The following is a 21913-nucleotide window of genomic DNA, read 5'->3' as shown; positions in this document are numbered from 1 at the left end:
CATCATGTAACGCTCGCCGTTCACGTGCAAATAGAGAGTATCGAGAATTGTACAATAAAAGCCGCTGAAATGCTGTTTATTTATTGATTTTTGTTCGGTCTTGTAAATATCATCATAAGCTTGTCGTAAAGTCTTGGTTGTGTCATTATTCATCATACCCGCGTGTCCACAGAGCAACGCGTGGGAGGGTTGTGGTTCCCTTCATCAAGTCCACATCTCCTGCCTTCCTCCCTCCATCTTGTTCAAAATACCCCAATCGGCCTCCCTTTCACAAACTCTTGGGGCCCAAACACCCTCATCTCCCCGTAGGTTGGCGGCAAATCCCGCCCCGTCCCAATACATCCTCCGCCCCGTCTCTCTCTGTCTCTCATGCCGCAAAATCAAGATGCCAATCCAAACCAATGTTCCCACGCTGGTCCAAGAAATGCAGAATAGAAAATGCTTTGCTTTTGAGGCACATCAAACGGGGGAGAGAGGGAGTGGCTTTGTCGTGCGTGCGCACCATCAAAAGCTCTTCTCTCTCTCGTTCGCTCTCTCTCCCGCTCCTCCTTTTCCTACTATTTCCCAATTTTCAGTCTCATCCCTCTCTCTGTCTCTCGCTCTTTCTCGCTCAACCAAAGAGTCTAGCATCCCCCACCGCGGTCTTTTTTCGTAGCAATCTTTTGTTGTGTGGAGGGCTGGTGTCATCAGAAAACAAGAAAGCCTCCTTCATTCCTGACCCTATGATAAAAAGCAAGATCATAAACCTTCAATGTCCAATAATGAGAAAGAGAAAAATGAAAGTCGGCCGCCAGAGTCGCCTCTGGGCATGATTCCGGTTAGAAGAAGCAGGGGGACGGCAAAAGCGGCTGGTACTGTACAATCCCCAGCCAAAGCGCCTGGTCATCAAAAAGGGGAAGAAGAAAAAGTCTTGAATAGTAGAATGCTGATTCTGGAGGGGAAGAAGAAAGTCATCAAGCCCAATGGCCTTGTCTGGAAAATCAAAAGAGTACCGGCCGGGTTGCATAGAGAATGAAATCGAAATCAGAGGTGCCGCGCAGGAAACCGTAATCTAGGTCATAAAGTCGTCATGAGGTCGTCGCAGATGAAAGTTATGCGTCGCTTTTCCCACTCCTTTGGCCCACTTCTTGGTACCAATATCTTCGCTTCTTTTTTTCCTGTTCTCCTCCTCACTCGAGCTCCCGAGGATGGTTGTCGTCCTCCATGCTGCGACCAGAGTGCGTCCAGTCCCTTTTATCTCCGCCATGGCTTGCTGCCGGGGCCGAGAGCCTACAGCTGCCAACTCATCATGCAGCAAAGATGTCCACTCAGTCGAAAGAAGCCGTGGAAGAACTGCTGGAGTGGTGGCCCGATCGACGGTGGCTGTCCCTGGAGCCGTGACTTGAAGACGTGTGGCGACTGCTCTTCTTGGACCGGCGGGCGGTGCCGCTGGTCTCGGTGGCGGGCAGCCCCTGAACGATGCCGTTGCGGGCAAGCATGCCGCCGTTGACGGAGAAGTTACGGCACACCATAAAGGCACGCATGGCCGCGTTTTCCTGCGCCAACGAATCCGATTCGTACGCTAGGTCCGTCTGGTACTCACGGCCGTTGACGAGAACCAGGCACGTGTAGCCACTGGGATCGCGGTAGCACTCGTACGAAGGATCCCTCCATCCTCGGCGCCGGCAAAGACCTAGATTGGATCGATTAGCTCTTTATGCTCTCTGAATTCGATCATGGCGCAGCTGAGAGATCAGCGCCCTCGGTGAAGTGAGGCGAGCTGCATTCCAGCCCAATCCGATTCATCTCTGTGGTTTCCCCGTCTTTGAGCACTGCAACTCGTACACTGGGAGCCGCAACATGAAGCTGACGTCGATCCCGCGGGCGCGAGGCCACGTCCCGACTCGCCAGGCAACGTCAGGGCCCGGGGAACAAACGCATGTCATTCCCAAGATGCAGGGGTAGGCACACACGATCTGACCCAGTTCACCGGGGCTCATCACGGCTCAGCCCCACTTGTACGGACAATTGATGATGGGAACGAGGTTCAGGGAAGCATTGGGTTTCAACGACGTGTCTGGAAAAGTCAATTGACCACTTACTCTCAAGGTACTGCATGTAAAAGCCGCCCATGTTGACCGTTTTTCCCCAATGGGTGGAATGTATGCGGCGGGTCGAATCTTTTTTTTCTTGGTCCTAGACGTGCAGGGTCCCCGAGATGCGGATTCGGGCGCAGGGGGAGATCGATGTTGTCTCAGACCGAAGAAGGAAAAGAAAGTGAAGCAACTGAAGAATAGGCAACTGCTGTCCAGACAATGGAACCAAGATCCAGGCGGCCTTGGGATGCAATCGAGCCCAACGGTGAGGCGAGCGAAAAGTCTATGGTCGAGGACGGCCGGGGGGTCTCGCACGCGGACTTCTACGCACCACACGCCAGAGCGCTCTGGTGTGTTGTAATGTAAGGCGTAGGGCAGGAATCCGGGGTGGGTTCGAGTATGTATGGTAGCTCAAAGAGAATGAAAAAGAGGTGGGATCCGGACCAAGTCTTGAGCTGTTTTCGTGGTTTTCCAAGCTGGGAGAATTTGAGCCTGATGAGGTATGGGGGGACAAGATGAAGAAAGTCGGCGGAAGGGGTGGTTGATGTGTTGTACTGGTGGAAGTGTGCGTGCGTTGTGTGTGTGTGTGTGTGTGTGTGTGTGTGGGCGCAGGTGGGTGTGGGAGGTGTTGTGAGTTAAGCTACGTATCCAGGGCTTCTTCCGTCTCTTGGGTTGCAGGAAAACATCAGAACCGTGGACGGAGAGACATGTGTGCTTTATTGCAGAAAAAAAAGGGTTGCCCTTTTTTTTTTACACCTTCTCTCTGGCTTCGACGATGAGCTAGTGCGGGGGCAGGGAGGGGTGGGAGGGGTGGTCCAGCAATAGGTCAAATCCAATCCAGGGCCAACATCAACAACATATGTAAAGGTACATTAGATCATACATGGGGACTTGACAACGATCGTATGGAGGTAGTGTGCAGTTGCAGCGCGTGTGGTAATAACAAGCTGCGGCGGCAACGGCAGCGGCTGCGGCAGGAAATGAGGGACCGGACAGGCGAGAAGAGGGGGGACAGTACTTTGGACCGGAACGGAGAGAGAGAGGAGACTAGTAGAAGAGGGGACAAGACTTGGAGGGAAACAAGAGGAGAGTAGACCAGGGACGTGGAAACGAACGACCTGCTGGTTGATGCACTTGCTGTTGCTGTGCTTTGCTTTGCTTCTGCTTGCTCCGTCTACTGGGGAAACTGGAAAGACAAGCGCCGACTGGGCAAGGTATGAAAGTTCTCGAAAAAACGGGCTCGACGAGAAATGGAACAATGGGGTGGTTCTTTGAATTTTTGGTTCGAGATGCAAGCGGCGATGCGGCTCTCGAAAGAGTGTGACCCATGCTTTGCTGCGTTGGCTCGTCTCGTTGCCAGTTGATAAAAACCGCTGGAGACTAGGCCACCCCACCGCGACACATTGGGGAGGAGGGGACCGGGAGGAGGGAGGGGGGTACCAGCATCATCGCTGGGTCATGGCCAGGAGCAGGGCCAGGGCCAGGGCCTCCAGGGCAGCCCAGGCGAAGATCTGCCTCTGGCTGAGAGCTCTGCTATCCATGTATTGTGGCAGTCGCTTTCTGGTAGACGTTCCAAAGGTATCTCGATAACATCGTCCAGCACGGGAGTTGGCCGTGAGCGGATAGAGGCCTCGGAAACCACAATCCAATTGCAAGTTTGCTGGCTTCTGAATGCTCGTGGCGTTTGATGGTCTTGTCGAGTAAAGCCAATATGGGTTACCCTACCGCCGGTGATGCCGCCGACTTAGACTTCGTTCTGTCTTGGATCCAGTCTGTCGCCCACGACATCATCGTCACAAGCAAAGGCGCGCGCCTCTCGAAGCATGTACGGATACATGCAAACATACATGGCCGAAACTTTGGACGAAGTCCCTCCGACCATGTGGCCCGCTGGGTCGCAGGTTGGGCTGCTTTAGCTCCTCTAGGGCTACAGCAGTCCAAGAGGGCAAATTCGAGACGAACGAGCCTGCAGAGGAAGGGGGAAAAAAAACTAAGGGAATGACGAGGGCTGCGAATATGCAAAGCCGGTGGCGAAATGGAACCATTCAGAGAGTCAGGACCCAATCTGGCGCGCCGGTCTGGCCTCGATGGATGAATGCAATCGTAACCGCGGCGCGCAGCTCTCGGAGACAAACCCTCAGCCATATGTCCGTATACGCGCCAAGTAACTCTGGACAAGGCATACGCTGGTCCCTCGGCCAGGTTTCCTTGGTCACTGATGGAATCGTTTCGGGCTGACGGCGAGTCAAAACGCCAGAGCATGCTTATTTGATTCTCAGGTGCCTCCGTGGAGGGATGTGCCCAGTTAGAGTTGCGAGGCCCTATGCCTGTCTGATACGACCGAGAGAGAAACAAAGGACGACCTCTCGATGTGAAATCGAACGTGCGAGTTATCACTATGTGGTGTTAGCGGCGACTAATGCATTTGCAATCAATCAGCGCGCAAAGGGCCGGTTAGCAGTCGTAGCATGTGTGTGGGCAATTCGTTAGCAGCATGTCAGAAGTGCGTCTTTTTGCCGTTGGTGTTGTTGCTCTGTCGTTGTCGTTGGTGCTGCTCATGCCTCCCACCGCCAATTGCTCGTCTCCTTGTCACGGGCCGAGCATCGTCTCGCATTCTAGAGAGTGCCAGTATCGTCATGTATGTACGGATGAGGCCATGTACATTGGCTGCTGGGCTTGCGTGCATAGACTGACTGCGGTCTACAACCGTTACTGCGGGGGCAAATGGAACCGGACTCGGAGTCGAGAGGGACAAAAAAAAAAAAAAACAGACCCCCGCCAACAACGCCGAGATCGAGTGCTTGCTCCCCTTGTGGCTTTGGCTTGTCACTTGTGCGTTCCCTGGCCCGCTTGTCGCTTGCTCGCTTGCGCTGCGAGACGCGAGGTCGGGGATTGGAACGACAACGCCGGCAAGTTGGAAGGTGACATTGTGAGACCATGACAGAGGGACGAAGGAAAAAGAAGCCGAAGAAGCGGCAGCCACAGAACAACCCAGGTTCGTCCGTCTGTGTCTGTGCCATGTCAGGCAAAGGTCCGGCCATGCTATGCGATGATGCTAGCTGGGACAGGGCAAGAACAAGGCCAGGCGCCGGGGCCACGTTTGGGATCAGCCGGTGGCTCCCAATGATGTGCAGCGATGGCGGGCGATTCGCACGGCATCATCAAAGTCAAAACGGCCTGTTGGCCAGTCTCGTGTCGTAGTGTAGCTGCTGTGCCCAGTCAGAGATGGCAAAAATGACAATTGCCCTGCGTGCGCTGGACGAATCAGCGGTTGAGGAAATGGAGAAAATTCCCCGTAGAGTGATGTACACCGGTACTCCGTACACCGTCCAGCTGTTCCTTGCGGTGATGGAACAAGGCCGGAGCAGCGAATCAGCGCTTGTTGCCCGGCCGGCCGTTCGTTGGCTCGGGGCGTCAGCATGGGTGCCGACTAAAATAGGCCATTTCGACTCCGAGTGATATGTACGCGAACGAGCGGAGCGGTCGGCGGCGAGACGCTGATTGTAGATGGTTTCTTATGATTTTGGTGCTGCCGGTGCCGTTTAACGCCGGTGCTGGCGCTGGCGGATTGGAGTATCGGGACTGGCGTCGTTCCTTTTGGGAACTGAATTCAACGGCACATGAGGGACTCAGGGCAGGCGTGCGGTGACCAACCAACGCTGAGAGCGTAGCCCCATCCCCGGCGGGCGGCAGAGCGGACGCGCGGGCGAGATTGCAAGGTCGGTGAAGAGGTCATCTCTCATCTCTTGTCGCTGTGAGAGACGAGGAAGGTGGACGACGTGCATGAACAGTTGCCAGCGCCGAGAGAAGGCTACTGGGAGTGGGTTCGACGGGGGCGAGATCCATTGACATGGGGAAACAGACAGCGAGCTTCTTTCTGGCTGGACTTGGCCCTTAAGGTGGGATGAGCAGCATGGTATGGCCAGAAGAACCTGGAAGGGCGAGGGGGGCGCGGCGTTATCGTTGCAATAGGCAGTTGTCCATCTGCAAGACGCATCTGCATCTCTCCATTGATTCCCCCCGTCAGTCTGTTGTTTACTGAGGATGCCGCAGATTGCCAGGGCAGGGCGGTGCAGGGCAAGCCAGAGAGGCCTTCATGGACTCTGCGGTGTAGGTAGGTGAGGCCAGAGTAGCAGGTAGATGTGCATCCGACGATGGGCGGAGTGGGTGCGGAGGGAAGGGCGCAGATGGGCCGAGAGAAGAAGCCAAAAGCCACGCGAAGGCAGACCGTTGGATGGCCCAAAGGGGGTCGTGGCGGCGACAGGACCGAAAGGTGTGGGAGATCAGAAATGAGGATCGCGTTGGCGAATGGAGACGACGTTCTGAATGGACGAGGAAGAGGGACAAGCCGAGAGGTCAAGGTGAGGTGAGGAGGTGTGGAGGGGGGGAAAACCGTGGCCATGGAGAGGGCCTGTGGGCGCGATGGTGGTGGTGGTTGTGGTTGTGGTTCAGTGTTGTTGGTGAGTGAGGAGGAGAAGCAGAGCGTGGGGAGGAGTGGAGAGTCGAGATGTACCCCTGGCAAGAAAGCGATATGGAGAGGTACTTCTACCGAGGAGTGGTCGTACCAAGGAAAGAAGTACCTTACTGAGGAAGAGGAGTCGTGGACGGTGGTGGTGGTGCTGCAGGATTAGCGACAGCAGGCAGATGCAGCGCTGCAACTGGTGCGCGCGCGAAGGCAGAACTAGGCAAAGAAGCGCAGGGCCAGAGCGTTAGCGATGCAGGCCATGCAATGATGAGTTGGCAGTGCCGCCAGAGGTGGACGTCCAGTTTGTTCCATGCCTCGAGATGCTACCCAGCTTGCCAGCCATATCGCTCTTTCTCTGTTTCTCTCGCTCTCTCTTCCAGTGAGATTCGTGATTGCGAATGGCAAGCCAGGTACGGTACTTTTCTCATAAAATGACGACCCTTACCTTGCCTGACGGTTGACCTCATCATACCCTCCCCGGAAACGTACCCTGTTCTGCACATTGAACGCGCAGGTAAGGTACCTTAGGTGAGGTATCCATACCTGAGGCGCCTACGCTTTGCCGACGTGCTTGTACCAGTACTTTTGATGTGAATCTGCGATTGCCGCGGACGAACTCTTCCTCATTGTCCGCATGAGTTGAGTTGAATATTCCGTTGAGGCAAGCAGAGGTCGAGGAGGCGCCGAGGCAGAGTGGCCTTGACAGGCGGCAGCTGCGGTGCAGGTGCAGCGTTTGAAGGTCGTGCTTAAGGTACCTTACCTACCTCTCCTCGCAGGAGGGGCGCCAAAGTACGGTGGCAGGTAGGTACCTTTAGCTTTAGGTAAGGAACGTGAAGCGAATCGCCCGTGCCCTCCTGCCAAAGATCTACGGATACCTTAATCAGAATCAAGGAGTGGAGGACAATATTGAGCTTCGAAGAAGGCGCCAGCGGCTCCGAGTCTTCGTGTCTCTTCGATATCAGGAACCCACGAGACATGGCGCCTGCTTGATGTGGTGAGGTGAGGTGAGGCAGCTCTGGCAGGTGCAACTTCCATCTTTTCTCTCATCGCAGGTGCATCCCCCCAGTTCCTGCCACTTTGCCTGGGTAGCTCCTGCCTCTGAGCTCTAGGTTGCCATCACAGCTTTACTAGCGCCGCTGTAGACGCCGTACTGTCTTCTGATTCGTCAATTGCACCTTCCAGAACCCTGTCTGGTCCCTTCCATCTCTATCGACCGCCCCTCCGACGTCCCACCGTCCCCACAACCCCTCAAAATCGGCGCCGACCTCATCCATACTAAGTAGCTCTCCCACTCGCAGCTTCCCAGCCCCAAGGTAGACAGACAGCTACACCCAACCTTACACCCAACCTGAGACCTCACTGATGGAGTGCCGTTCCTAGGTAGGTTGCCTTACCTTCCGACTCCTGCTCATGCTGCTGCTGCTGCGCAAAGCCACCCCAGCGGTGTTTGAGAGTGACGTGACCTTCACGGCTACGTACATCAGCTTCTCTTTTTCCATGACACATTGCCATCACCTCGACAAATAGGCGTCAACGCAAATGTCTGCCGTCAATTACCGCAACAGAGCAACACCAGATCCAAACTCTACTGCTCATCAAGCATCGGGCTACCCCCAGTCATCCAAGATCCGGTGATCAAACGACCCATCCGGACCACGGCCGTCCATCACCAAACCGGACCACCGACAAGGAACATGGACCTGGGGCATACCCTCACGGCTTCCGGAACCTCTCCCGAGACATCTGTCTTTTGCGCCTCTTTTCTTCCGCAGCCCTGCCAACACTGCCAGCGCTACCTCGAGCCCCCACAACTCTCGTCCTTTCTCGTATCATGCCCCGGCCCTCCACGGCCCATTGAGGCCTCACCAAGAGCTCGTGACTCCCCATCATGGGCCTCACCGTTCCTCTGTCCCTCGACGCCCGTTGCACAGTCTCCATCTCGTTCGACTCCAATACCCACCGTCGGGTTGTTGTCACCACCGCCTGCGGGATCCGGTGGCTCGGGAATACAAGCCCATGATTGCGCTGCTGTCCCTTCTTGTGTACCGTCTACACCCTACCTGCCCCGACCCCCCTCCCTCCGCAGAGCTTCCCTCCTAGGGTTATTGGCGATAAGGGGTGTGAGGGGCGAGACATCAGGGACCTGTCCGAGCCAACCTTCTGCCACACCCCGCTAGAAAGAAACAAACATGCTTAGCCTTCTTTCAACGTCATCCGCCCCAAACATGCTCCTTCGATATCTGCCATTGGACCCTCGACGGTCCCGAGAGAGGACGCTTCTCCAGACGCGATGCACAGAATGAGAGATTGGCTCCTCTGACTGGACCCCGCGTTGGTACGTTGCACTGCAGACCAGACCGCCGTTCTATCGTTCTGCTCGCAGCAGCCATGGCCACGCCATCGTCTAGTCTAGCATGGAACCAGTCTTCCCTTTCACGCAACGCCCGAGAGAGAGAGAGAGCAGCGAACGTCTAGCGCCATGCTGCTGGCCGTCGACGTCCGCCCGGGCGGGACCCAATCCAAACGTCGCTTCGTCGACATGTATCAGCCGACAACGCGTACTTCCTCCTCAACGATAAGTGGGAAATATCATGTCTCCCTGAGACATAAAGCGGCCATGCTTTGCGGCCACAACACGGCATCCGGGTCTTTTTGATATCGGAGCCACAGAGAGAATAAGAAAAAAGAGTAAGAAAAAAGAGGGGCCACCTGCATCTTGTTCATGTATGACAGCAAAGACATCTGCGCCTAGGCCCTGCACATTTGCTGTAAAGCGAGATGCGCCAATTGAGCCTTGCGTGGACGCCATGGGTTAGGTCAGTCTACCGGGATCATCCACCATGCGCGCAGAAAATGTCTCTCTTCAGCCTGCCGCTCTAGTTCTCTGAGAGTATTGTCTGAGTCCCAGGGCTGGCTGGGCTGGTCTGCCTCGTGTCTCAAATTTGCCAGCCGCCCCCCAAGACAAGCATCCACGTCGTTCTCAAACCGTCAGCTAGTACAGGCGTAGGCGGCCACGCACAAGAACCGCACGTCAAGGCATCAGAGTGGCGTGTTGCAGGAACTCGCGATGCCAGATTGGCCCGGCCTGGAGATGATGTGCATTTGCCGCCACCACGCAGTGGCGCCGAGAAGACAGCCTCTTCCATCGCGATGTTATATGGTGAATGCGGGACGGGAGGAAAGGTGGGCATCCCATTGACAGTACGTGCCTACTAATGAATCTGGCAGAACATCCTCGGAGGGCCACAAATCGTCGCTTGCGTTGTATTACCTGCCATTAACAGACTCTTCCTTTCCCGTGCCATCATATGTCGATTCGCGTGGTGCAGATAGCGCACGGGTTTGCCATGCACCTCGACCCTTTCGGAGACCCAGTCTGGAACTCGACATGTACAACCCGTGCAGAGTGGCCTGCGCCGTTATATTGCCGTGATGAGTTGTCCATATCCTCCGCGCACGATCCCTGTTCAAGATCTCTTACGCCGGGCCTTCGAAGCTGCAGGCACGTCGTGTTCGTTCCGCAATTCCCACCCCTTTGAATAATCCGCCGTCGGTAGGCGCGTCGCGTTTCAACGGAGATAATTCCAACGGAGGACCTCCGCCCACGGAACCGACCCCCTATTCATCTCTAACAACCCACGTGACACAAAGAAGCTCCGACGCATCCTCCTGACTTATAATACAGAAGGGGGAGGGCGGTCGCCTCTCCGGCGGCCTGGTGGCGCCTGCTGCGTCCGAAGTCCTTCCCCCCCTCTAGAATCCCTGCCTTGCCGCAAAATACGCCTTCATGTCGTCGACGCTCTCCTGAGGAATGGTGTAGACGGGGTGGATCGTCCCGACGCGGTCCTCCTCGTCGAAAATCTGTGCTCCCTCGGCGCAAGGCGACACCACCCACTTGGGCTCTGGCAGAATCGTCTCGTCTTCATTGACATATGTGAGGTCCCACCGATGCTGGGCCGAGCTCAGTCCAGAAAGCACATAGCAGGTGTGATATGCGTCCGACGGCCTGGCCACATTTCATCGTCAGCAATTAAACGACGGCAAACAACTACGGTTCAGGTGAGGAGGAAAGGGGGGGAGAAGGATGTCGCCTACTTGCTCGGCTTGTCACGAAGACCGCCACGTTTGCTACAGTCCTGCCCGCAGCACAGGATGTATCGGATCAGCCCTTCACGACTGTACAGACTGCCTTCCGCGGGGGTGGTCCGCGACCGCTGCTGCTTCTGCTGCTGATCCGCCGCCGCTGTCTCTTCCTCCTCGAGCTCGCTCGCGCCCTTGAGCACGGCATCGATCAGCGGCCAGCACCCACCGACCCAGTGGCTGTAGCAGCCATCAACCAGCTTGTTCGTGCGCCCACTGAAGCCACCCTCCGGGGCATACTGCCGTGACGAGAGCCAAGAGATGAGTCGTGGCACGTCAAGGTATCTATTTCACAAGCAGAAACATGCGTGCGTGCGCCCCCCTCCCCTTTACCGGGGCAGGCAGGGCAGGCACACACCAAAAAGGTCAGTTTCTTATTATTACTTTTCAAAGTCTCATGCAAGGTGAGCGGTCTTTTTGTCTTGCCTGTCTTTCGCTTCCATGTCACTTTCTCAGTGGACGGGAGGGGATGCAAAGATCCGGACATCTGGCCGCGTCTATGCGGGCGTCGGAGAAGGAGGAGGAGAGGTTGGGGGGTTGATACGTACTTTGGAATGATGCGATGCGGAGTATCGAGAATCGAGAGGCAGCCCAGCGCGCAAAAGGCGTAGGCCCCGTGTGCTTCACCATCCGGCTTTCCCGATATGCCTCCCTCGAACGTCTGGCCTTGAGAGTAGTGGTGGTGGTGTGAGCGATGGAGCGACAAAAAGCAGCATCCTGCTGCTGCAGCAGGCAGGCAGGCAAAGCATAGCATAGCAAACAAGACACATCCACATACACATACACACATGCATATAAGAGAACGAGGCAACCAGGCTAAGGTATGACTTACATCTGCGTACATAATCCGCCAATCCGGTGAAGAGCGTGGGCCGCTCAGGCGTCCAGGCCGGCGAGTCGGTAGACAGTTCGAGCGGGAGGTTGAGGAGGGTCACTATGACGGCTGCGCAGTATGCTCCCCTGAACGGCTCCTTGCGTGGTCAGAAAACAAGGTGTGACAAGGGACGCCAACCAAAAGCATCGAGAAGCTTGAATAGTCCGGCATCAAGAGAGAGCAAAGCAGAAACTCACCTCACGTCCACCTCGCCGCCCAACGTCATCTGAATGCCCCCATCCCGCTGCTTCAACGAACAGATCCACCGCCACATCGCCCTCCTGTCGATGACCTCGTACGCGTCCTCGCCGCCGACAATAGCCAGCGCGAGGACGACGGCGTAGGTCGTCGCGAGGTGCGAGTTCTGCCCGTGCCCGCCGCCGAAGCCGCCCCCGGGCAGGTTCTGCATCGTGCGCACCGTCGCGATCAGGTCGTCACGGTAGACGGCCGTGTCATACCCCAGCAGCGCGAGCGCGTTGAGCGACCAGTACAGGAACCACGGCCGGCTGGCGTCGGCGGCGACGTAGGGCGCCGGGAAGCGGCCGAGCTGCTTCTCGAGGAACTTGACGTGGTTGTCGCGCAGCAGGGCGGGCACGCCGTGCGCGTTGCGGGCGGGGTTGGCGGCGGTGCTGCCCGGGTCGGCGGCGAGGAAGGGCAGGCACTGGCGAAGGGTGTCGTCTTGGAGTTTGGAGGTGGCGGTTGGGAGGGCGTCGCGGACGGGCGGCGGCGTGGTGAAGAGCGCTGGGACGGCCGGGTTGTGCTGGCTGGCGGGCGAGGGCTCGGGCTCGCTTTCGTAGTCGATGAATTCCTCGTCCACGTCGCTCTCCGGGCGGTCCTGGGGCTGTTGGGTTTGGGATGCGGCGGCCATGTCTGCTGCTGCGCGCTTGAAGGTGACTTTTGGACGGCGTTTGAGAGGTTTGATGCGGGGTCTCATCTCACTCTGGGAGAGGATGCGGGGGGTGTGGTTTTTTGAGGCTTTTTGTGCAAAATTAGGAGATAGATGCTGTGTCCATCGTCGGCGGAAATTCCGTAGTGTCGTATATCGCCGTCTGGTTGTTGAATCGTGAGGCGGCGTTACGGGCGATGAGACGGTGGTTTGGTCGTGCCCCTCTCTCGCAATCACTCGCTGCTGCCGGTGCTGGTGCTTGTGAAAGGAAGTTCGATTAAGTGGGTCTTGTCCGATCTGATTGGCTGCTTAGGCTGGGAGCTAGACCCCTGTCGTCCACTACCGGCCTGAGCTTCTGTCACCACCAAGACGTCATCTCACGATGTTTACAACGAGGGTGTAGGTTCGTGTGATCGTATGAGCGTCCGAATCCCGTTCTCCTCTTAGATTTAGCACTCAAATGACTGTTTCGAGATGAAAATAGGTCTTTGGCGAAAATGATTGCCATTTCGAGAAGAACGGTTCCCTGAGCGCCGTGGAAGCGGCAGATGGATTGGCGTTCACGGGGTACTTGTGGAATCGGTCTGGGCTTGGAAATCTTAAGTTGGTAACTGCTTAACCCATGCTTTTTGGCAATGATGGAGGGTTTTGATGTCTTGGCCAGACTAAGGAGTTGAGTCTTATTGGGTGTCAATTCTCCTCCATTAGTGAAATACACCAAATGTATACGGTCCGTTTTGCAGATAGCTGTTGCAATAACGTGGAGACGCGTTTTCAAACAACACACATGAATCAGAGTGTTGAACCGCGCATGTACTCCGGTTCATCAAAGTCAGTTGAACCACCATCGAAATAGCCGCGTGGTTTGAGAAGGAAAGCCCCAAATGCCAGGTCTTCGCGATATCGCTAAGAAGGTTTCACTCTTTGAGTAAACAACGAGGAACGTCAGTCAATCCTACCTCCAACGTAAGACTACTGAATTTCCAGAGGATACTCCATGGTCATAATGAGATTCGACATATCACCATGTTCGCAGTGAACCGTTAACCGCCGCAGGTGGCGGGATGGTATAGTCCCGGGCGCGCTCAATGCAAACACGTGTGCTCTAGCACCTTTTGCAGAACAACATCTTTCTCAAAAGTTTGTATTTCATCGATATCTACCTACGAAGGGTTTACGGGGGACAGCGCTCAACTCTGTGGACATCTTCGTCCAAGGTGCAGACGGCCAGCTTTGCTCCCTATTCGAGTTCCGTCCGCACTTGTACGGCGGCTGCCAAGATCCTCTATAATGGAGTCCAAAACTCACGGTTCTATCATCTCAAATCATTTGAAAGCTTAATATCGAATAGGGAAGATAACTAGTTCCAAAGCATATTCACAGAGGCCTCTTCCAGCCGTGTTCCTAGTTGACTAAGAATGTGTCGAACACAGTATTTGAGAACAATTTTGCTAGCCGGGCAGTGTTACCTATGGCGGCAATCGCAGCGCACTGAATACCTCGATCGGGCGCGCGTAGCGCTTCGATTATATGGATGGCGATGACAATAACGACGACGGACGACGATGACACAGGTGATGAAAGCCGATGATGAAGGTGCGACGTGGTCGCTTTAGCACACGGAAAAGAAAGGGGGTCTCAGCAAGACACTGGTGGGCACTGCCCAGATAGCCAAAATTCTTGAGAATGAGGAGGGTGACGTGCGTTTGTATCTCTGCGGCCAAAAGACCTTCCTCGAGAAGAGCTCTCGGAGTTTCTGGGGAAGTTGGTGATTGTTGAGGGTACAGTCAAACGTAACATGGGAGATGGACAGGACAGATACAAAAGCTAAGGCAGACACGCCGGCAGAAGGGCCCTCCATTCCAGAAAACAGCTTGAGTGCTTTTCGTAATTGAACAACAGTTCCGTCACGTTGCTAACCCAAGTATTGATACTGCAATCGCAGCATTTCGTCGGCCATCGAGATAGGACTGACCCAGAGATAGACTACACGCCAAGAGTCTCGAAGGAGACCCTCCGAGAGACACTGCCGACAACTCCAAGCTCTATTTGTGGTTATAAGATGACTACCTCCATGCTGTACATGAATGATTGAAGCCTTCCATGAGCCAAGCCGCAAGCAAGCTGCTCTTCACCTTGGACGAAATTTCCCACGATGATCCCGCAACTCGCCTCGGTCATATTTGCCTTGCGGTTCCACTCCGATTCTACTTCCGGGGCGGTTGGATCTTGCGCAAGAAACTCGATGGGCGTCGAATGCGCTACACTGCCACCGGCAAGATGTACAAAGCTTCCAATCTAAGGCAGGCATGGAGTGTGGCCGCTGGAAAGTGCGTCCAACTTTACGGACCAGAAGAGAATGAGCTTCGCAATCATTAAAGCGCTAGGCAAATTTGCCCTGTGAGGTCCATTATGCCTCATGAAGAACGCTTCTGCCCTAAGAATGAGGAAAACATTGCTGTCCGTTTTGGAGAAACTGATGAGTAGACCAGCAGATTGTGCCAACGGTGTGATGGGACACCGGTGTATATATGCCGAAGAACGTCTCTTCTAGTAACAGAGATGGTGTTTTGAGACTCGACGGATTGCGAGCTCTGAGACAAAGGCTCCAGACCAAACCCAGCAGAATCCATAAATAAAACAGGACAGCGATGGTCATGACCGACATTCAGAAACCTAACTCTGAAGTATACCATCGACCCGACTTGAGGACGTTCGTCACAGCCGCAGTCACGCAACATCTTGCCATGCTCAAGGTAAAGTTCACGCACCTCACCCATCATCCGATCCCTCACCTACACCGCGTTCATCTCATCGAAGCCATGCGATGAAAAACCGGACATGAGCCGAACTCTCAAAAATCTCGAGTTCACGCCAAGGCAACGAGACCTCACAAAAGCAAAAAAAAAAAAAAAAAAAAAAAACCCCAACCCCCCCCCCTTACNACTCACAAGCACATTTCTCTCTCACGTTCCTCACATCTCACAAGGAACATCCCCATCCTCTCCCACGAACTCCAGCACCCAGAACCCCGAACCGCTCCCCTCCCCATATGACTCACAAAACCTTCCGTCGGGCATGAACCACCGCACGCCCGTAAGGCTATCGACCACGAGGGAACAACCTTCATCAAACGGACAAAAAAAAGAGACCCAAAATCCCGTAACCCACAGCCAGCGCACCGGCCATGGCCAGGAACACGCACATCGTTCCGCGTGGAGATCGCGCTGCACACAAGACTAACCCTCATGAAACAGCAATGACACCCGCGCGCGGCCCGCGGCCCCATCCAAACAAATGCTCAACCCACCAGCTCATGATGCAATCGTGACCGCTCCGGACCCAGCGGACCAACACACTTTCTCTCTCTCCAGTGTCTCCTTCAACCTACCAACCGGAACCAGTTCCAACGATGGGGAACGACGTCCCAATTGAAGATTCCCATCAATGTGCATTATCAATCATCAATCCACATGGGCGCGAAGAACTTCTTCGAACCACGAGTCGTATGGGGAAAGCATCGCGAAAGAAAAACGCAGAGGACGCAGCCTCGTGGCGTGACTTGCGAAACGCCCCCAAATGCATGCGTTGGCCATGTACCCCCCTCCCTGGGCGGTCAACTCTGCCTGCCCGGGATGCGACTGGAGCCAACGCATCGTTATCAAGGTTGCATATGAAGAGGCCCCAGAAAATCCATTCCTGGATTGTTTTGGAAAAGCGAGCGCTATTCAAAGAACCCATTCTTCAGCTGGACAATCCGATACAATGAAAAGTTTAATCCGGTTTGCTTGCCTTGAATTGCCCCTCGTACGACCCCTCCAACCCCTCCCAAAATTGGGCGACGATGGGAGAGAGGCCTGACGTTGAGGAAACTTTTTCCTCGCTCTCAGCTCCGGGCAGCACTACTCAACGCGGAACAAGCGGTCAAGACTTCTCATGCTCCGAGCGTCCCACTAAGGGCGGACGGTTCCGTGGATTTCGACGCCGGCTGGTGCTCGGACGGTGAGACCGACCTACCCACCATCGGCCGTGCCTCTGGCCGGCGATGGGCACCTTTCATCGCTAGGTCTCGCCAGATATTGCATGGCTGGTGAGGTCAGTCGAGATAACCCCTCCATGCCTGATGTCAAGAGGGGTTTGGCATAATGTAGGATTGCCCCGCGTTTGTCGGACTAGTGGGCGCTCCCGATAACCGCTTGGTATCAGTGCCTCACGCCCGCATTCCAAGATGCATCGAGATCGTCTCGACGAATTGAGTTGTTCGCAGCCTGCCACAAGGCAAGTCCAGAACCATGGCTGGATTTCAACGAACCGATCAAACTCTCGATCGCCCCAATGCGTCGCCAATGCCTTCTGGCATCTGACAGCGCCTAGCCTCCTGTCTCTCCAGAGGCATTACTTGCATCACGTAATGCAAGGAAGACGTTAGGCCGACAGAGCCCTCGGACGAATCCCGCCAACGGCCGATATTCACTCGGGAATATGGCAGGTCATTGGCTGATGCTGCAGTTCAGGCGTTTTCAATCAAACAGAAAATCTCACACCGCACATTCGAGATTCAGGGGATGGCTTGCAGCCGGTTTCTTTTCCCGTCCACGAAAGCCCGGGGGCATGGCGGGGAGACGCGACTGTGCCTGAGCGACCCCTTGCTGGTTGGTACCGGAGATGCACCAATAACAGACTCAAAAATGACTCTCGCTCGCATCGCTGCCGGACGATTCGCTGTCCCTCTGCCGCCCCCCACACGGCGCAGGTCGGGTTTGGCCATGGAACTGATTCACCTTAGCTGCTTAGCATGAGGTTCGCAGCTCAGACGAGACAGACAGCTATCTGGCAGCATGGGATTCTAGGCTTCGTGCAACGTCGGCTTGTGCGGATGTCTGCTTCATACCATGCGCCAATTCGATTTTCTGGGTATCGAACAAGCGTGCGGCCGGCGTGGGGAGCAGCCAACCGCTGACGAGCGCACTCATAAGAAACCGTCTTGGTCAGAGGTTGAGTATGCAAGATGATGTGCCATTTTTCATGCCTTGACTGCAGGCTGCCGAGAGCTGGAAGGTGGCACGAATCGTCGTCCAGAATGGCAGCTCTCGGGGTGGGCACACCGGATCAACTATCGTCTTGTCCGTCCACTATCCGAAAAAAAGATGCAGGGTGCAGGGTCTGGATGTCGTCGTAGTCTTCGCCCATATTGGAGGGAGGGGAAGCTGGGAACGGCCATCTTGGTGTAGATCTGATGTGCCTTAATTGCAGGCGAAGCCAATAAGGGAGACGTGCACTCGCGGCAACGAGGGCTAAAAGAACCTCCCGCCTGCGACGTTGATCGCTGCGTTACGGCAAAGGACATTGTTGCGTGTGTCGAGGTCGGGATGTACCTTGATTGCTAGCCAGTCTCGCAATATCGCGAGGCCCTCTTCAGACATTATCCGTGATACGGGTGGGGAATCGGGCGTCGTGTTAAACTGCTGCTGGCCGCTGGCCGCTCACTGCTGCAGCGCGATAAGTCCGGTCTTTTCGTGCAAGATGCCTGGACCCTGTACAGACTACAGAGTGCTACTGTCCGTTTCGTCATCTGCAACTGGCTCGTTTGACAGGCTGCGGGCTGTGCACCCAGTGCCCCTCATCATCGTTCGAGCTAGAGGAGGGAGATCTGCTGAAGCCTCACCATGGTCTTTGCACCGGCTCTCCGCGATCCACCGCGTGCTCAGACTGAAGATTGCAGCCAACCACCGGGAGGGTGACAACCGTGACAGCGAACCGTCGGACCACTGGACACATGATTCAGAAATCCGCCAGGAAGAAACTATTCCCGCGAGAGATTCCCCACTAAACGGAATACTTGGTAACCCGTATCGAGGCGGCGGCAACGTATCGCCAGGTCGCAATACTCTGCCAGGCATCTAAATTTGAGGGACGGCCAAGGACGAGGGCATCGTTGCATTCGAAAATAGTCCGGCTGATGCAAACCAACAATAACAATGCAGGAGTCGTCGTTGTCGAGGCTCAGATGCCTGAGCCCAGCAACAGGCGGGGTCTGCAAAGAGGAGAAATCGGATGCACGTCGTCCCCACGTCTGTGGGGAGACAGGCGCGCCGGAAACATCAGGTCTGAAGTTTGCGTCGCCGTCGTGGCCGCCGTGGTGAGAGCGACATCTGTGGCAAGCAAGCAAGGCAGGGCAGGTTGAGCCAATGCCAATAGTGGCATCGTCTATCTGCAGCGGGGACTGGGGCGAGGGCCGCGAAGGTAGGGCCCGTCCGTGGTCTATCGGTCGAGGGGTACACGACAAACAAGTTTGTACGGGAATGTACAAGGGGCGGCGATGGTGAGGATGGCGGTTTTGTTGAGCCGGTTACCACAAGCGCGAGGGCGGCGCTGTCGTCTCTCAGGTTGCGTCGTCTGGCGTCTTGCGGGCATCACGTAGGTACTCGCATGAGGTATCCGTACACTACCACGGCAGGTGCAGGCGTCTGGGCTCCAGACCCATGATTCGACTGGAGCCCGTACGAGAAGATTTTCATCCTTGCGTTTGCCAATGCTGCCATGGCAGATCTGCGGCAACTTGCGATCGAAGGCTAGCGCAACAGGTGTCCTCTCAATGGCTGGCTCTGGTCCTTGTTCGTGGGGCTCTGTTTCTGCGGTGGTAGGGGGCGGCTTGAAAACTCCGAAGGGTCTGGTGAGAAGTTGTGGTCCGTCCTGACTCTCCCCCAGCCACTGTCGCCTTGGCACCATGGTGAGAGCAGTGGGAAGCCAGGTTTTTCTCTCCCCGCGGGCGAGGGTCGAGCAAACGACCGAGGCTGCTAGCGGGCAGTTGTCCTCTTTTGACGCTTGTAGTCGGTGTTGCCGCATGAGGAAACAGGGCAACAATGGCATTATATCCATAGTGCGTGTTTTTCCCTGAGTCGATTGACCCAGTTCTGGAATCATCATCCCACTCTTTGAAAACGCTGGCAATACGGACGTTACGGGTAGTGGGCTCTGGGACTGGACCCTGGGCGGAGGCTGACTGACAGGTGAGAGGGGAGGGCCGATGTGCCGTTGACGCGAGGTGCAGATAGAGTTGGCCGCTGACAGCCGATCCAGTGCCGTGTGAGCTGATCGTTTCCCCCGTTTTGACGAAGCAGCAGCAGCAGCCGTGGGCATGTTTTCCCGCGCCGTTGCACTGTGCGTTGTCTCTGGTGCATGGCTGACACGACGTCCACAATCCACAGTCCACACATGTCGTCGCGGTTGCACTGCAGCGGCGACAGCCACTCACCGTGCAGGCCGCAGCACGTAACTGTGAATGGTGAATGGTGTGTAGTACGGTAGCGAGCACGGTCGATTGCTGATCACCTCAGTAGAGTACTACTAAGTAGGCAGAGAGTACTAGAGTAGAGCAGAGCCTTGGCCAGGCGCCGGCCAACGTCCGTGGGCTGTGTCGTCCGTGTCGTTGCACAAGAACAGACCAATGCCTCGGGGCTAGCCGCCGTCTGCGGTCCTGCGCACGCACAGGTGCCGCTGGTGATCGGGGGGAACCTCGTCAGCGTGATGAATGGATGATGCCGGACGAAGGTTGGTGACAACCGCTACTGCGTAGTAGAGATGGCCAGTGGTGGCGGCTGCAGCAGCAGCGTGAAGCGAGAGGCAAGATGGACGGACGGTGGCAGTCGCAGGCGAAGTCGCCATCGCGGTCGCCGTCGATTTGCAGCAGTGCAGCAGCAGCAGCGCACGAAAGATACAGTCCAGGCTCTGCGAGGCCTGCAGACTGCGTGTGTAGCGTATGCGTGCGGTTTGCAGGGCGAGCGGGCGAGTTCGCGAGGTACCTCACTCTGGTCGCGTATCCGAACCGGTCGTCGGTTCCTGCAACTGCCGATGCTCCTCCAGCAGCGCCATCCAGGCCCAGGTAGCTCGGTCCCAGCTCGAGCAGCTCGGGGTCTGAACTGGTTGACTGGTACCTGGCGGGCCTTGGAGATTGAACCCTTGAAAGAAGGCCTTGCTGCTGGCGTGCCTGGTTCGGAAAGAGAGGGACGACGAGGAAGACGACCAAAGGCCCACCAGACCAGAGCAGATCGCCATCCGGAACCTCCTGTTTTAAACGATTGACTCTGCGGGCAGCGTGCTGCAGGCACGAGGAGGGCTCTGGAATGTGGGCGCTGGATCAGGTAGGCAACTGAGGTCTTGGAGTCTTATTTCAGGGACAGGTCGACGACACAGAGGCCAGCACGACGACAGCTGCGCCTGTAGCCTGTGGAGCTATTTGGATAATTGGATGTCTTGTGTGCGTGTGTGTTCGCCGCAAAGCCCATGAGTCGCGGGGTGGATGACGGGACGAGTGTGGTTTGCCAGCTGCGAGTTGCGCAATGGAGGAGGGGCAGGATTGGTGGTGCCAGGTGGTGGTGGTGGTGATCACTGGTGGTGGGAGTTGTGGGAGTGGTGACCGGGTTGGTAGGGTGCGCGTGGGTGTGAGTGCGACTGTGTGTGTGAGACGATAGCCAGACTTGGTCGAGGACGAGGCAAGACGACGAAAGGACCTAGCAGCTAGCTGCAACCCATTGCAACAGCAGCAGCAGCAGCAGCACAGGTACACCATCGTCACCTTGCACGATCACTCTCGAGATGGAAGACGGAAGTCATGTTTGCATGATTCTTCCACCGCGAGTGTCTTGAGCGAGAGCATTAGCATGACATCTCGCTTCGTAGGAACCTAGAGGAAGAGGCTCAGTAGACGGTGGACCGCGGAAAGGGCAGAACCACATCTCAGAAGCTCGCCAAAGGCGGAAAGAACGTTTCCATTGTCGCTTCGCGGCTTCCATGGCTGGGGTACGTACTCCATCTGATGGGTCCCTTAGCGTCCGTTAGTCTCGTCTCTCGCACCGTCTGGTCCAATATCTGGGCTTTTCAACTGGGCTCGCCAGCCATTTTCAACGGGGGGTGGGCCCTTCGTCCAGTAGCCGTCGGCGCTAAGCCCGTCTGGGCCTGGCACCATTCACGACGTTTAACACACGTTTTGCAACCGCCAGCCCACTCACTGCTGCCAGCCAGTCTGCCACTGTGGTGGTCGTCGACTCGCCCCGGCAAAATACGGTGCTTCTTCCCTCGAGACACCGTCTCCCTCGCACGGTGGCGGCTGGTGATTGGCCCGTCCACCGTCCGTCTGCCACCCCCCCGGTGCCCCCGTCGCAAAAAGTGGCCCTCGTGAACAAGCCTCCCCCCTCCATCGTCCTCCACCTAAACCCACCATGCCTCCCCCAAGACTCCCCCCCAACTCCAGTCTCTCAAGAGCTCACCACCGGCCGCAGCAGCTTCCATTGGAGCAACCACCCCGGCCTCCCCCCGCTCCACACTCGTGCAGCTGCAGAAGGAGCACCGGCCCCGTTCATTGGCTCCTCCTCCCGGCCGGGGCTGGACGTTCGACTGCAGCTCTCACCGCTTCTTTCGCGGGCTCGTCGTCCTTCCTCTTCACCCACGCATGCCCGCATCTGGGGCGCCCCGTC

At 56.2% G+C, this 21913-nt stretch overlaps 1 protein-coding gene across 1 annotated transcript; it reads right to left on the bottom strand.

Moving 5' to 3' along the window:
- Positions 1-1307: 1307 nt before the first annotated feature.
- GCG54_00002701 (Protein farnesyltransferase subunit beta) lies at positions 1308-12488 on the bottom strand (the record flags this gene model as incomplete). Its single annotated transcript, XM_045402785.1, has 6 exons — positions 1308-1692; positions 10322-10546; positions 10636-10965; positions 11229-11346; positions 11513-11640; positions 11752-12488. 6 exons carry the CDS (start codon positions 12486-12488, stop codon positions 1308-1310), a joined length of 1923 nt encoding a protein of 640 aa, XP_045269403.1.
- Positions 12489-21913: the final 9425 nt, after the last annotated feature.

The sequence above is a fragment of the Colletotrichum gloeosporioides genome (genome assembly GCF_011800055.1).
Source record: "Colletotrichum gloeosporioides strain Lc1 chromosome Unknown consensus_13, whole genome shotgun sequence".
NCBI classification, from domain to species: Eukaryota; Fungi; Ascomycota; class Sordariomycetes; order Glomerellales; family Glomerellaceae; genus Colletotrichum; species Colletotrichum gloeosporioides.
Note: the sequence above shows the minus strand (reverse complement) of the source record. Positions and strands in the feature narration are given on the sequence as shown.